The sequence below is a fragment of the Lactuca virosa genome, chromosome 8 (genome assembly GCF_052849685.1).
Source record: "Lactuca virosa cultivar CGN04683 chromosome 8, Lactuca_virosa_CGN04683_v6, whole genome shotgun sequence".
Classification (NCBI taxonomy): domain Eukaryota; kingdom Viridiplantae; phylum Streptophyta; class Magnoliopsida; order Asterales; family Asteraceae; genus Lactuca; species Lactuca virosa.
In genome coordinates, this window is record NC_136433.1 from 206,966,090 (window position 1) to 206,980,219 (window position 14,130).

Here is a 14,130-nt window from a genome sequence, read left to right on the forward strand (position 1 = left end):
GAAGAATAATTTGCTAATGATTTTGTAACTTACAGCATGGTAGAAAATGAACCTTGAACCTACTAAGAGACTGTTGGTACTTTAGAAAGGAACAAACCTTTAATGGAAGAAACCCATCAAGAGTGAGACGGACTCCATCTTGGACAACCATACATGGGAATTAGTCGACTTAGAAAATGTTTTATATGAGCGTTGTAACTCTAAATTGGAAAATACATATCATTTATTTTTTGAACAGTTCTTCCATTGAAGCTATTTGGTCGAGTATCGAAATATTATGGAACCTTTATTTCTCCTTAGTAAATAGTCGTAGGGAGATGAACATAAGGCGGAATGACCTGAAAGTTTTGTTGGAGCGAAAAAAGTTGTTGGATGTCATTAGTTTTGCCCTAATTTTTGAAGCTTGGAAGATGAGAAATGCAGTAGTTTTTAGCGGTAAGAAAGGTTGCAAGGAGGTGTTGTTTAATACCATTAGATTAACTTCTTTTTCGTGGGTTAATTCTTGATGTAGAGGCTTTGATGTAGGTTGGTTAACTTGGCTTGTAAGTCCTAGTAATTCTCTAAACCCTTGTAATTTTTCGTTTTTTCAAGCCACCGACTTATGTAATAAATGTCGTTTCCTAAAAATGATGGATATATTGGTCATTTAGTTATATTTAGCATTTTATTTCTAATGAAGTTAGACCGAATAATCAACCATACAAAAAATAAATCCACAAAAACTACACGAACCAAATTTTCAAAAGCTGGACTCAGAATGGTAATTTCAGTATACCATATGGACCATTTATGTAATTTACTCTAATATTAATTTCCATTTCTTGTTATTTTAATTTGAAGTAACATGAATCTTGTACTTCAAAAAAAATTCTAAACAATTTCATAACTACCAATTAAAATAAAAATAAAGTATATACGAAAAAGTGAGTCTATATATATATATATAACGCACAGTAGAGATACACACCTATGACTTCACTTCCATCATCCTTCATAAACCAAAACTCCCCTCTATTGGCAAAGTTCTCCAGGTGTTTAATTTTTTGATTAGAAACTCAAATATTTGAAACAGATAACTTTTCTCGATTAATTTCCTCACCTCGTATTTATCCATATCTCCCTCCTGAAATCTCTCCCAAATCATTCTGATTGATATTGATATCCATAATAAAATCATGGTCCTTTCTTCATCTCAGTCATCATCCTAATCCAAAATAACAAGATTTTTGGATTAAGTTCAACTTTAACAAATCAAACTGATCACAGGTTTGTGCATTCTTCAAGAATCAAGATTCTTCTTTGGTTGATGGAAGAAGTTGAATTCAAGAAAGTTCATGATCCGTATCTTCAACCCAAGATGATAACTTCAACAAACTCAGACTCCCTACCTCGCCGTGTTTGGGTGCCAGGGCCGGTCATTGTCGGAGCTGGTCCTTCAGGCCTTGCCGCCGCCGCTTGTCTCAAGAACCACGGCGTCCCAGCCATGATTCTTGAACAGGCAAACTGCATAGCTTCTTTATGGCAATTCAAAACCTATGATCGACTTCGCCTTCATCTTCCAAAACAATTCTGTCAGCTTCCGCTTATGTCCTTTCCTGTAGATTTTCCAACCTACCCTACAAAAGAACAGTTTTTATCGTACCTTGAATCCTACGCGAAAAACTTTGAATTGAAGCCAGTTTTCAATGCAACAGTTTTAAGTGCAGAATATGACGATGGGTGTCGGTTCTGGAGGGTGAAAACGAAGGGTACTGAGTATGTTTGTCAATGGCTAATTGTTGCGACTGGTGAGAATGCTGTGGAAGTTGTGCCTCGATTTGAGGGGATGGATGAGTTCAATGGACCAATAGTACACACTAGTTCTTACAAAAGTGGCGAGGGTTTTCAAAATAAACGAGTTCTGGTTGTGGGGTGTGGGAATTCTGGCATGGAAGTTTGTTTGGATCTCTGCAATTCTAACGCTTTTCCTTCCCTTATCGTTAGGGATTCAGTATGTTCTTCTCTCTCTCTCTCTCTCTCTCTCTCTCTCTCTCTCTCTCTCTCTCTCTCTCTCTCTCTCTCTCTCTCTCTCTCTCTCATAAATTGCTGCGATCTTGATTTATAAAAACGAAATTTTTTATTGATATATTAACAATTTTCACATCCAAGATTGTAAAACGATGCAAGAATCCTTAAATTTTTTTTCATCGGAGGATTGTGTTACTATTTCAATAATTTTCAACTGTTTAATAGAAGTAATTAACTAAAAATCCAAGTAACAAAAGATTGAGGGTTTTTAAAAACCGTTTTTTTCTTTATTTCTTTTCGCATAACTGGGATGGACCGATGGATAGTCACTTTTTTGTGCTAAACTCAAAGAATGATAATGTCAAATCACGAGGACAATGGTCCTCTTTCATTGAGCTTTAACTTTGCTGTGTAGTTTTAGAGTGATTGATGTACTTCTAGAATCTTCAATACTTATATTCAATATAAAATAAATACTTTAACAAAAGAATGTCAAGTGCATCAGATCTTTTCCAGTTTCATTTCCAAAGATGTTTCTAAAATTGCTTTTGTTGGAAAGTGTAGAACAACTCTTTTGACAGTAAGAATAACTTATACTGGAAAGTCAAATAGGACAATAATCCAAAGAGTCAATAGATTAAGCCTGTTAGGGTTAGAATTTTCTTGAAATTCGTATGCATGCGCATTGTTGCGTCTCTTTGATAATCTTTCTTTTCCTGAAAACTCAAAAAAGATTCCAAAGGGCATTGAAACCCACTTCTGCTTCACTTGCTTTTTAAAACCCTAGTTTTTGATTTGCTTTTGGGGCTAACTTTTGCAGTTGCATGTGTTGCCACAAGAGATGTTTGGGATATCAACTTTTGGACTATCGATGTGGCTGCTCAAGTGGTTCCCTGTGCGAATAGTTGATCAGCTCTTGCTTTTCATATCACGATGTATGCTCGGTGACACGAGTCTTCTTGGCCTCAATAGACCAAAACTTGGTCCACTCGAGCTAAAGGGCATTTCTGGAAAAACACCCGTCTTGGATGTAGGCACGCTCGCAAAGCTCAGAAGTGGCGATATCAAGGTACTACTTTTCTACATTAATCAGTTATATCACAGTGTGCATGTAATTGAATGCTTTGATAAACATCTCAAATATGCTTCGGATATGTATCTCGTGTAGGTTTACCCAGCAATAAAGAGACTAGAATGTAACATTGTGGAGTTTGTAGATGGCAGAAAGGAGAAATTTGATGCCATAATTCTAGCCACGGGTTATAGAAGTAATGTTCCGACTTGGTTGAAGGTATACTACAAATTCTAATAAGTTGATTTAAAACTGATACGGAAATATTCAATTTTTGACATGCAATACGACATATATATGATATTACTTTGTTTGTAGGACACGAATCTATTCTCAAACAAAGATGGATTTCCTAAGAAAAAGTATCCAGAAGGATGGAAAGGAGAAAGAGGATTATATGCAGTAGGATTTACAAAACGAGGTTTGTTTGGTGCGTCCATGGATGCTTCCAGGGTTGCGAAAGATATTTCACGTCAATACTCAGATGGAAAATGTGTGTGTCTACAACGGACATAAAACTAGTATAGATTTATATATAGAGATTAATTCTTTTCGTGCGAGTTCTTAGTTTCATTAAGGAATGTGTTTATGTTTGCTAAATGTACATAAACATTAAGTTTGTACATAGTTCTTGTTGTCCATAGCTAGTAACTAGGGTAAATTTTGAGGTATATATATAAATATGAATGTTTATTTCCTTTATGCTTTGAAATAGGGGAGTTTAACAATATAATATTTTTGCGTTGTATTTTTTATCTCCCATAGTGCTTTGGGTTAATAGGAATAAAATTTTGTAGTAGTACATTCTTAAATAGTTGTCATTTTTGGTTGAAATTTGTTGATCTTTTGAACCTTAATCATACCCATATATATCTATCGGTCTCTTATGACTTTTAAGGTACTTGGATTTTGAAATAAGAGCACAATTATAATCTGTTTGACCTACTTTTGTTGATTGATTCGTCAATATCCAAAAAAATAATTGATAAGAGATACGAAATTTGTCATTTGTATGGGGACCGATATGTCTTTGTCGACTTCTTGTAAAGAGACTTGATTACAAAAAAAGCTGTGAAATTCATATAATGTCAGTAAATAGTTCAATCTTGATTTTACTAGTTCTTTTAACAAGATTCATAGGTGTCTATATAAGTATATCTAACTATATACGTATGTACTTATATACCCTATCTTGTACATACAAGATGTCAAGGAAAAAAATTAACTCATGGGCATATATATATATATATATATATATATATATATATATATATATATATATATATATATATTAATCGATCTTTCTCTTATGGGTTACATCTACACTCCTATTTGAGACGCCAAATATCGTCTCACTAACATTAATCCTAGAGACATCACCAAGACTTTGGTTCTTGCATAAGACACGATGACACAAAAAGGTTTTGTATTTGTGTTAAGTCTGTAGTGAAATAGGACCGAGACTAATTCCTGATGACAAAAAATACAATTTTTTTTCCACCAATTGAGGTGGAACAAAGTGGAGAGGAACTCACTCTCATTCTCTCTTTTGCGGAAAAATCCTAAATTCCCTCATCATAATATATCATTAGAAAACTTATCCAGTCGCGTCCAGTTCGGTCGTGTCAATACAAATTCATAGCGAATTAATGTGTGAATTTCCATTGCAAAACCCTGACAAAACTTTCAAAGTGATGACACCAAAGATCCTTATCATAGAGGAGACCCGTAGGGGAGGAGGACCACACCAATAACCCAAGGCATGGGGTGGGGTGGAGGTGGGGTTAGAGGCTCTAAGCAAAGTGCACCACAAATCTAAAACACTTAACTAAGTTATATTTTTTTCAATGATTGGATTGGGGCCTACTCCAATTTAAGACAAAAGCTACTGATGATGTGGTGACAAATGGAAGGATGGATGAGATCAATGGAGGTACAACACTATCAGCATGGTGTACAAATCTTGAAACATGAAAGAACCCTGTCCATTGATAGGTTAGTGACTGATAAGGACCGGTTGGGAGAAGTGAAAAAAAAAAGTGAGTGGGGATGATTTGAGTTCTTTTTTTGGTTAAGTTGGGGGGATGCTCCGGTGGCAGCTAGCCGCAGCGGCAACGATGGTGATGGTAATATGGAATTTATTTTAAAATTGAGTTATGTGTTCACAATGTAACTCAATTCTATTCAAAGCACTTGGTTTTATAACCAATTACACGTTTTTTTGTAAAGAGGTCGAAGGTGAAAATTGGCTAGGACAATACCCTAATGAAGGACAGGAGGAAAACGCCCTACAAATCATTGGGAGGGCCCATAAGATCCCATGTTGAAAAATCTCTCTTTCTTTGAATTAGTTTTGCTTTACTTTGGCATTGAATTGACCTAATTAATAATAAAGCATAATTTTTCAAGGTTAAAAATACAAGATATATATATATATATATATATATATATATATATATATATATATATATATATATATATATATATATATATATATATATATATATATATATATAGAGGTAGGTTCAAATGTTTAAAATAATTATTGTGTTATTGTATGCATAAATGTGGGCCAATCATAATTAAATAAAAATTTAAATAATTAAATAAATAAACAAGGGTATTTTAGTAATTTGATAAATAGCTACCACAAATAGTCCCTATAATCACGCTAACATTCACTTGTAACCTAATTTCTTTTTTTATATACAACAGGTCATCGTCTTCATCGTCTTCCACAAATCGTCTTCATCCCTCCATTCACAATCGAGCCAACCTTCCCTCCCTGATACTTCCGATCATTGTGGTCATTCTCTGCTTCTAATCAGTCCCAATCGTTGCTTCCCCAGTTGTCGCGCAAACACACACGCATATCATTGCGAAATCGAGGGGCATCGGTGGTGGCAGATCAATCTCAAAGAGGTGGGGGAAAAGCTGGGAGGCTTTACATCAGAAACTTGCCATATGCGATTACTTCTGCAGAATTGTCCCAAATATTCAGAGAAGCTGGCGATGTAATTTCCGTGGAGGTAATGTGTGTGACTGTTGGAATTTTTGTATAATTTTGGGGATTTCCGGTTTCTCGTAACCCTAATTTCCATTCGATCAAATTGTTTACGATAGCGTAACAGACAGGAGCAGGGGATTCACATTTATTACAATGGCAAGTGTTCAAGAAGCTAAAGAAGCCATTAGAATGTTTAACGGATCTGTAAGCATTCTCTTCCATTCTTACAAACGAGTTTGAATCCATTTTCATCTCCAGAAATTGGTTGAATTCAGAAACATGATTGCGACTACTGATTTTGATAATATTTTTCAGCAAATCGGTGGACGAACAGTGAAGGTAAACTTCCCGGAGGTGCCAAGGGGAGGTGAACGGGAAGTGATGGGCCCAAAGATTAGAAGCAGTAACAGAGATTTTATCGAAATCCCTCACAAGATCTATGCAGGTAACCTTAGCTGGATCATAACTTCTGAGAAGCTCAAAGATACTTTCGATGAACAACCTGGTTTTTTGAGCACAAGGGTGATCTACGAGAAACAATCAGGGAAATATCGAGGTTTTGGTTTTGTCACTTTTAGCTCTCCCGAGGCTGCAGAATATGCACTTAACGTTATGAATGGACTGGTAAAAGCTTCAAAACTCCCATTATTTGTGCATCTTTCTTCTTCTGTAATCTTTGTTTTATTCATTTCTGGTCTTTTTGATGAATAGGAGGTTGAGGGCCGTCCTTTGCGATTGAACTTGGCAGAAGGAAAAAGAGACGTGTCTCGCTCAACAAGAACAGGAAGAAGTTCTGAGATCAATGTCGATGGGAATGAGATCCTTTCAAGTATTAGCTCCTAATTAGGTGGAAAAATGTAGTTAAAAGCTTTTAAATATTTGGTTGTTTGATTGTCCGATTTAGGTCAGTGAACTTTTAACTACACATAATCTATTTTTTCACCATCCTCATATTCAACTAGGGCACTGCAATTACTTTAACTTTTATCGGAATTGGAGTTTTATGTGAGAAGTGGGAAATAAGGACTAGTTCTACAGGGTTCCTGTAATTATTTATAGGTTGGAATTAGTCATTGCCTCGCATTAGTTATGATGTGAACTGAGAGTTCCCTTATAAGTGAATCTTGAATTCCAACATAATGCATACCGTAACTGAATCTTGGAATTAGTCATTTGCCTCGCATTGTTTTTTACTTTGGATATTTTTCCAACAGAATGCATACCGTAACTGAATCTTGGATTCCAATTCTATCAGAATGGAATCACGAATTCCAATTCTGTTGGAATGGAATATGGAAATTTTTCTCACTGATTTATGCATTAGATTTGTTTCCACAGAAGCAGCTGATGCTTGAAGAATGGACCATGAAATTGAAAGTGATTCTTAGCAACATTATTCTTTTAGAATGTATTAGTGTCTTTATAAGATTTTGATGTTTTTTTCCCGATTTGAAAGTTTTTTTAGTTTTATTCTTTAACAATAAATGTAATTCTTAGCAATTGTTACCCGTATTCTAAAAGAATTAATATAATTTTTGTTTTAATTCTTCAACTGCTGGTTCGAGAATTTGTTATTTTACAAGAAAAATATGTTCAAGAATATTTTTATTATTTTATGGTTCAAGAATTTTTTTATTTTTGAATATATTCAAACATAGTCTGTCAGAATGTCCGAATTGAAAACCTTATAATTCGTAAAATCAGATTTTTAAAATTATTAGAATCTATGATCCCTTAAAATATGCAAACTTCCTTTATTAAATCTATGTTAATTGACTAAAATACCCTTCTAGTTAAATTAGATGTTATTTTTCGATTATTTTTAATTCAATAATATGTATTAATCACTTTCTTAAAATAAGTAAAATGATTGGCCCATATTTATGTATACAATAACACAATAATTAGTTTGAATAGAATAACCTAAGCGTATATATATATATATATATATATATATATATATATATATATATATATATATATATATATATATATATATATAGTATCATTTCTTTGCAATTCAACAATTACAATAACAGTTGCATATTTTCATATTATACATTGTTGATAGATAGATATTTAGCATAAACTAACAAAAAAAAAAAAATTATAAGATATGTCAAAGACATACTCATACACACTACAATATAACAATGATATCATAAGCCGGAAATGGATTACACGGAAGAATTTAGGGAAAATGACTTAAGATGTTAATGAATTATCGTTTTTGTTTACGTTTAGTCACTTTTTTTTTGTACACCATTTACCATTCAACTTGTTGTAGGCGTTCACAATATACCCTTATTAACAGTTATTAAAGGTTTCCGACAACTTGGTCATCTCCGGCGACTCTCCGGTCATCTTCTCCGACGAGTCACCGACGAACATTACCTTTCTGCCGATTTTAAATATTTTCCTAAATCATTTAAACCAAAAAACACATATCAGAAATCGACTAACACATCCTGAACATGTTTCTTCCATGGATAACTTTCAAACCATTTCAAAAATAAAAACTTTGTCATGCCATGGATGAAACTTCAAAGTTCAAACCCAGATTTAAAAACCTATAAACGAAATCAAAAGCTTGTGGATTATCAGATTTGTGTCCAGAAATCGATTTCAGATGTGTGTTCATCGGATTCGTTCCAGAAATCGTTGGTTTCAGATGTGTTCATCAGATTCCTGGACCGATTTCAGATTCATGGTTATGTGTTCTTGGTTCCTTTTTGTTCTTGGAACAATTTTTGAAACCCCAGAAATCTTAAACCAAAGATGATGAACAACATGGGCTGATTTGGTACGATTTTCGACACACACACATGCTTGTTTTCTCAGATCCGACACTCCATGCATGTAATCGATTTGAAGGTCCATATCTGGAAATGGGTTTGAAGCTACATCCATGGCAAAAATCGAATTTGGAAATCTATACGTTTTAGGTTCGTGTTCTTGTTCTTGGAACGATTAATACCCTAGAAATCGAAAACTACAGCTGATGAACAACCTCTTGATGAATGATTTCCGGAACCCTTCATCTTCATTCGAGTTTAAACCCACGAATCTGGAACCATTCGAGTTTAAGCCCACGAATCGGAAACTCTTTAAACCCACAAATTTGGAAACCCTTCCAACTTGTTGGTCTTTAGTGATGACAAAGTCGCCGAAAAATTCATGTTTCGTTGAAGACTAGTCGTAGAAGATGACTGGAGAATCGTCGGAGATGACAAAGTAAACGACAACCTTCAATAGCAGGCTGCAATGGTTTTTGTGAGCACCTACAACTAATTAAATAGTATATTGTGTAAAATGTGAACAAAATCAACAGTTGGTTACCCTCTTGAGTCATTTTCTCGACGAATTTACCATGGATCAAAATCTTCTAGAAAAAAAGGAAAATTATTGACAAATCTAGTCAAACTTATATATATATATATATATATATATATATATATATATATATATATATATATATATATATAGGGTTAAGATCTATTGCGAACTATTTTTAAAATGCAAAGTTTTTTGTTTGATATTTTTTTTCAAAAAAAGTGACATAAAGCGTCAAATCGGTCGTACATAAACATATTTGCAAAAAGAAAATTTCGAAAGAAATATTTATATACGACAGGTGCATATGTGCACAAACGTCGGAAATTCACAAAGTTCGTAAAAAATGCACATATACACCTGTCGTATATGTACATTTTTTTCGAGATTTTGTTTTAGTAAACATGTTTCTATAGTACCGATTTTTGGTGCTTTACGTCACTTTTTTTCGAAAAACATTTCACTATATATATATATATATATATATATATATATATATATATATATATATATATATATATATATATAGGAGGGTTCAATTGAGAAAAAAAAGGTTGAGAATGAGGGAATCATTCTTAGTTACACATGTATTTTGCCCAAAACAATTAGGCGTACCGGCGGAATTTGTAACGGATATACATGTGTTTTTCAACCAAACATGTTTCATTAAAGTATGCTAATCATTACCTTAATATACACAAAGACATATTTTTTTTATTTTTATTTTTTAGAATGCTATTTTCATCGAAAATTTATTTTAAATATATCAAAATTCATAATTTTTTATTCTCTATAAATAGACATCCATATTGATATAGTTTTAAGATAAAATAAAAAATATATTTTTTTTAGAGTTTCAGTTATCGTTATTTATAAGTGAATAAAAATGCATCAGATTTTTATTAAAATACATTCGTTATTCAGTTATTAATAAAACGCATGCTTAACTTTTTTAAAGTTTAAGTATTGTTTATATATGAATATAACACATTATAAACTTTTCTTACATAAAATATATTTTTTACATCATACTTCGTCACATGTTATATTTATATATGAATAAAACGTGTATTAATTGTCGTAATATGTTATATTCATATATTAATAAAACATTTTTAAGATTTTTGTTACAGTTCATTTGTTATTCATATATAAATAAGTAGTATGTTAAAAAAAAGATGAAGTGTTTTGAAAATTTGAACTATTTATTCATATGGGAATAACAATTGAACTGTAACAAAATTATGATAAATGTGTTCTTGGTAATAAATATAACTTGTGAGGAAAATCGATACAGGTTTTATTCATATATGAATATAACATATGACGAGACATGATGTAAGCTGTAAAGAGTTTATTATGTGTTATATTTATATATATGTATGATACCTAATCTGTAGAAAAAATTAATCATATTTTTTATTCATAAGTGAATAATGAATGTGTTGTACTAAATATCTGATGCATTTTTATTCACTTATGAATAACGATAGCTGAAAATATAAAAAAAAATTATTTTATCTTAAAAGTATATCAATATGGATGCATATTTGTAGAGAATAAAAAATTATGAATTTTTGTATATTTAAAATCATTTTTCGATAAAAATAGCTTCTTAAAAATTTAAAAAAACGAAAAAAACAGTGTTTTTTTGTGTATATTAAGGTAATGATTAGCATAGTTTAAGGAAACATGTTTTGTTGAAAAACACATGTGTATTCCTTTCCCATTTCCGCTGGTACGTTGGAAACTTTTGCGGCAAAAATAAATGAGTGTCTGAGAATGATTCTTCATTCTCAACTTTTTTAGTTTCTCAATTGAACTTATCTCTCTCTCTCTATCTCTCTCTCTCTCTCTCTCTATATATATATATATATATATATATATATATATATATATAGAGAGAGAGAGAGAGATAGAGAGCTAGGTTCAAGTATTCTAACTAATTATTGTGTGGATAACGTATGCTATGAGAATGATAAAGAAAATATGTTGTTTGATAATATAAATACGTCCAATCTTACATAACTATTGTCATTAACACACATTCTCACTAATTAAATCGTCTATAAGGTTATTATACACTTATTATTATTATTCTCATTTCTGTCAGAATGTTTTCAGAATTTTTATTGGGTCGTAATTCTGTCAGAATGAAAATGAGTGAAAAACGATGTGTGAGAACAAAAATAAATAATAATTAGTGAGAATGCTTGAAAACGACGATATTTTTGTAAGCTTGAACGTATTCGCATTGCTAAACAACATATTCTCTTAGTAATTCTCATAGCATACGATATCCGCACAATAATTAGTTAGAATAGAATAACCTAAGTCTATATATATATATATATATATATATATATATATATATATATATATATATATATATATATATATATATATATATATATATATATATATATATATATATATAATCCATTGAGAAATACATTTATTTCGAGTATGATATTACACTACAAGGAAATGAGCAATTAGCGGCGACAAAAGTCGCCGGTAAAGGGTCGAGAAGTCGCCGCTAAAGCTAATAGCGGCGACACGTCGCCGGTAAAGAGTCGCCGCTACTGCTTCGTCGCTATTGATCAGATTGTCGCCGCTAAAGACAAATGTCGCCGCTAATGCACCTGTCGCCGCTAATAATTCTTGTCGCCGCTAAAGAGAATGTCGCCGGTAATACTCATGTCGCCGGTAATAGTGTCGCCGGTAATAACGTTTTTCATTTTTTTTTATATTTGCGATTTTGGGTATAATTTATTCCAAATATTGTTATAATTAATTCTATACCAAAAATTACATAACAATATCAAATTAAATACCAAATACTGTTATAATTAATTTAATACCAAAATAAAACAACCAAAAGTTTGATAATTCTAACAAGTAGCAAAGTAAGTTTTACAATTCTAACAAATAGCAAAGTGTGACAAGTATAACATACAAATAAAGCTCCTCCCAACATATCATCATCTTCGTTCCCATCATTTCCTCCTTGATTATTTTGTGATTGAAAAAACGAATAAAGCTCCTCCCTACATGCCGGGTCGTTGAGCAATACCCGAAGATTTTCCAACTACATAATAAATAACAACATATATAAATTATAAGTTAAATTTTCCAACTAGGGACGAAAACACAATTACCAAATCCACATGCATTTTATGACGCCAAGGTACATTGCTATTTTTAAACTAAGACAAAAAAGCAAAGTACATTGTTATTTCTTACATATGGGACAAAAACTCAAATACCAAAGCTTTTAGCAAATACTCACCAAAAACCAAAATGACCAAATCAACATACATTTTATGATGCCAAACTACATTTCTATTTTTAAAGTAAGCCAAATAACCAAAGTACATTGTTATTTATTGCACTTGGGATTAAAAACCCAATTACCAAACCTTTTAGCAAAAAATACCACAAAACCAAAATGACCAAATCAACATACATTTTATGACACCAAAGTACATCGCTATTTTTAAACTAAGACAAAAAACCAAAGTACATTGCTATTTGTTGCACTTGGGACAAAAAAACTAATTACCAACGCTTTTAGAAAATAATGACCACCAACAAAAATTACCAACTCAACATGCATTTATTGAAATTAAATAATCTTGTTTTACCTGTGATGGTTGTGATGATTGTGGTGGTGGTTGCGACGGCTGTGAAATCGGTGGGAGAGCAGAAGGTTTACGGCCGATGCCTCTGATATGGCCACGTCGCACTCCTAATACTTTCTCAAAAGCGGCTCTTTCTTGAGCGGGTGTTAACTCACTTTCACCTTGAGTTTGTTCTAAGAGCTCTTCGACTAACCGATTCTGTAATTCCCAAAAGTGAGTAACAATTAAGTATAAATAAACACTTAATTATATAATAAAATTATAATTAATTACTTACATATTGTTGTTCCGCCTCGGTAGTAACAAATACACCATCCCTATCGGTATGAGCCTTGCGAAACGTTTCCATTCTTTTAAGGTTCTGTTTAACATTAGAAATTAGATTATATTTTAAATAAACAATTACATGTATCGTACATTACCTTCTTATAGCAAGTACTGCTATACGAGCTCGACCCCCCACGATTCACGTTCGTTTGCATTTGACGGATTTTTTTTGTTCCTTTCTGAAGCAATTCTGTGTTCGTCCGTTTGGAAATACTCAACAACTTTCTTCCAGTTATCAGCATCCATACCCTCTGGAGGGTTGGCTAATGCTCTCGGGATATCATCATACCCTCCGACTATCAAAAAATATTCTTTTGCGTCAGCTTTCCGTTCTCGATAACCTTTTAACAAAGCTGCTTGAAAACTCTCTGTCAACATATTAGCTTGTACATCCTGGTACATCTGATCCAAATCAAACTTTGTCTACAAAAAAAAGGTTAACCAAGTAAAAATCAGTCATAATTAACCATATAAAATATTTTTAAATAAATAATTACCCATAAATGTTGTATTACGGCGTCCTTTATTGTAGGGGAAACTTTTTTCCAAGTCCATTTATCAAAAGGGACCATATGCCACATTGTTTTTCCAATTTCTCGTGAAAACATGTCTTTCGGCTCTCCTACGGGATCATATGTTATATCCCTATCATACTCCATGGCAATCGGTTTGCCCTTATTCTGTAATATCGCTCTTTCAAGCTTTATATTTTTGGCTTTGCCTCGGACTTTCGTACGTTC

The 14,130-nt window shown here is 32.5% G+C and overlaps 2 protein-coding genes across 2 annotated transcripts; both read left to right on the top strand.

The window, feature by feature from the left end:
- The first annotated feature begins 977 nt into the window (after positions 1 to 977).
- On the top strand, positions 978 to 3,789 carry LOC145134300 (indole-3-pyruvate monooxygenase YUCCA2-like). The gene is made up of 4 exons (XM_079069166.1): positions 978 to 1,990; positions 2,828 to 3,076; positions 3,176 to 3,298; positions 3,398 to 3,789. Exons 1-4 carry the CDS (start codon positions 1,307 to 1,309, stop codon positions 3,593 to 3,595), a joined length of 1,254 nt encoding a protein of 417 aa, XP_078925292.1. The 5' UTR covers positions 978 to 1,306; the 3' UTR covers positions 3,596 to 3,789.
- Positions 3,790 to 5,196: 1,407 nt separating this feature from the next.
- LOC145131211 (RNA-binding protein CP33, chloroplastic-like) lies at positions 5,197 to 6,929 on the top strand. The gene is made up of 5 exons (XM_079065935.1): positions 5,197 to 5,205; positions 5,908 to 6,104; positions 6,185 to 6,290; positions 6,402 to 6,710; positions 6,798 to 6,929. The coding sequence occupies exons 1-5, from the start codon at positions 5,197 to 5,199 to the stop codon at positions 6,927 to 6,929; spliced, it is 753 nt and encodes a 250-aa protein (XP_078922061.1).
- Positions 6,930 to 14,130: the final 7,201 nt, after the last annotated feature.

Excerpts from the sequence above, each read along its gene's own strand:
- LOC145131211 (XM_079065935.1), top strand. Across the intron at positions 6,105-6,184 it reads GCTGGCGATGTAATTTCCGT|TCAAATTGTTTACGATAGCG; the intron begins GGAGGTAATGTG and ends ATTTCCATTCGA. Across the intron at positions 6,711-6,797 it reads TTAACGTTATGAATGGACTG|GAGGTTGAGGGCCGTCCTTT; the intron begins GTAAAAGCTTCA and ends TTTGATGAATAG.
- LOC145134300 (XM_079069166.1), top strand. The coding sequence starts at position 1,307 with ATGGAAGAAGTTGAATTCAAGAAAGTTCATGATCCGTATCTTCAACCC. Across the intron at positions 3,077-3,175 it reads TCAGAAGTGGCGATATCAAG|GTTTACCCAGCAATAAAGAG; the intron begins GTACTACTTTTC and ends TATCTCGTGTAG. Across the intron at positions 3,299-3,397 it reads ATGTTCCGACTTGGTTGAAG|GACACGAATCTATTCTCAAA; the intron begins GTATACTACAAA and ends CTTTGTTTGTAG.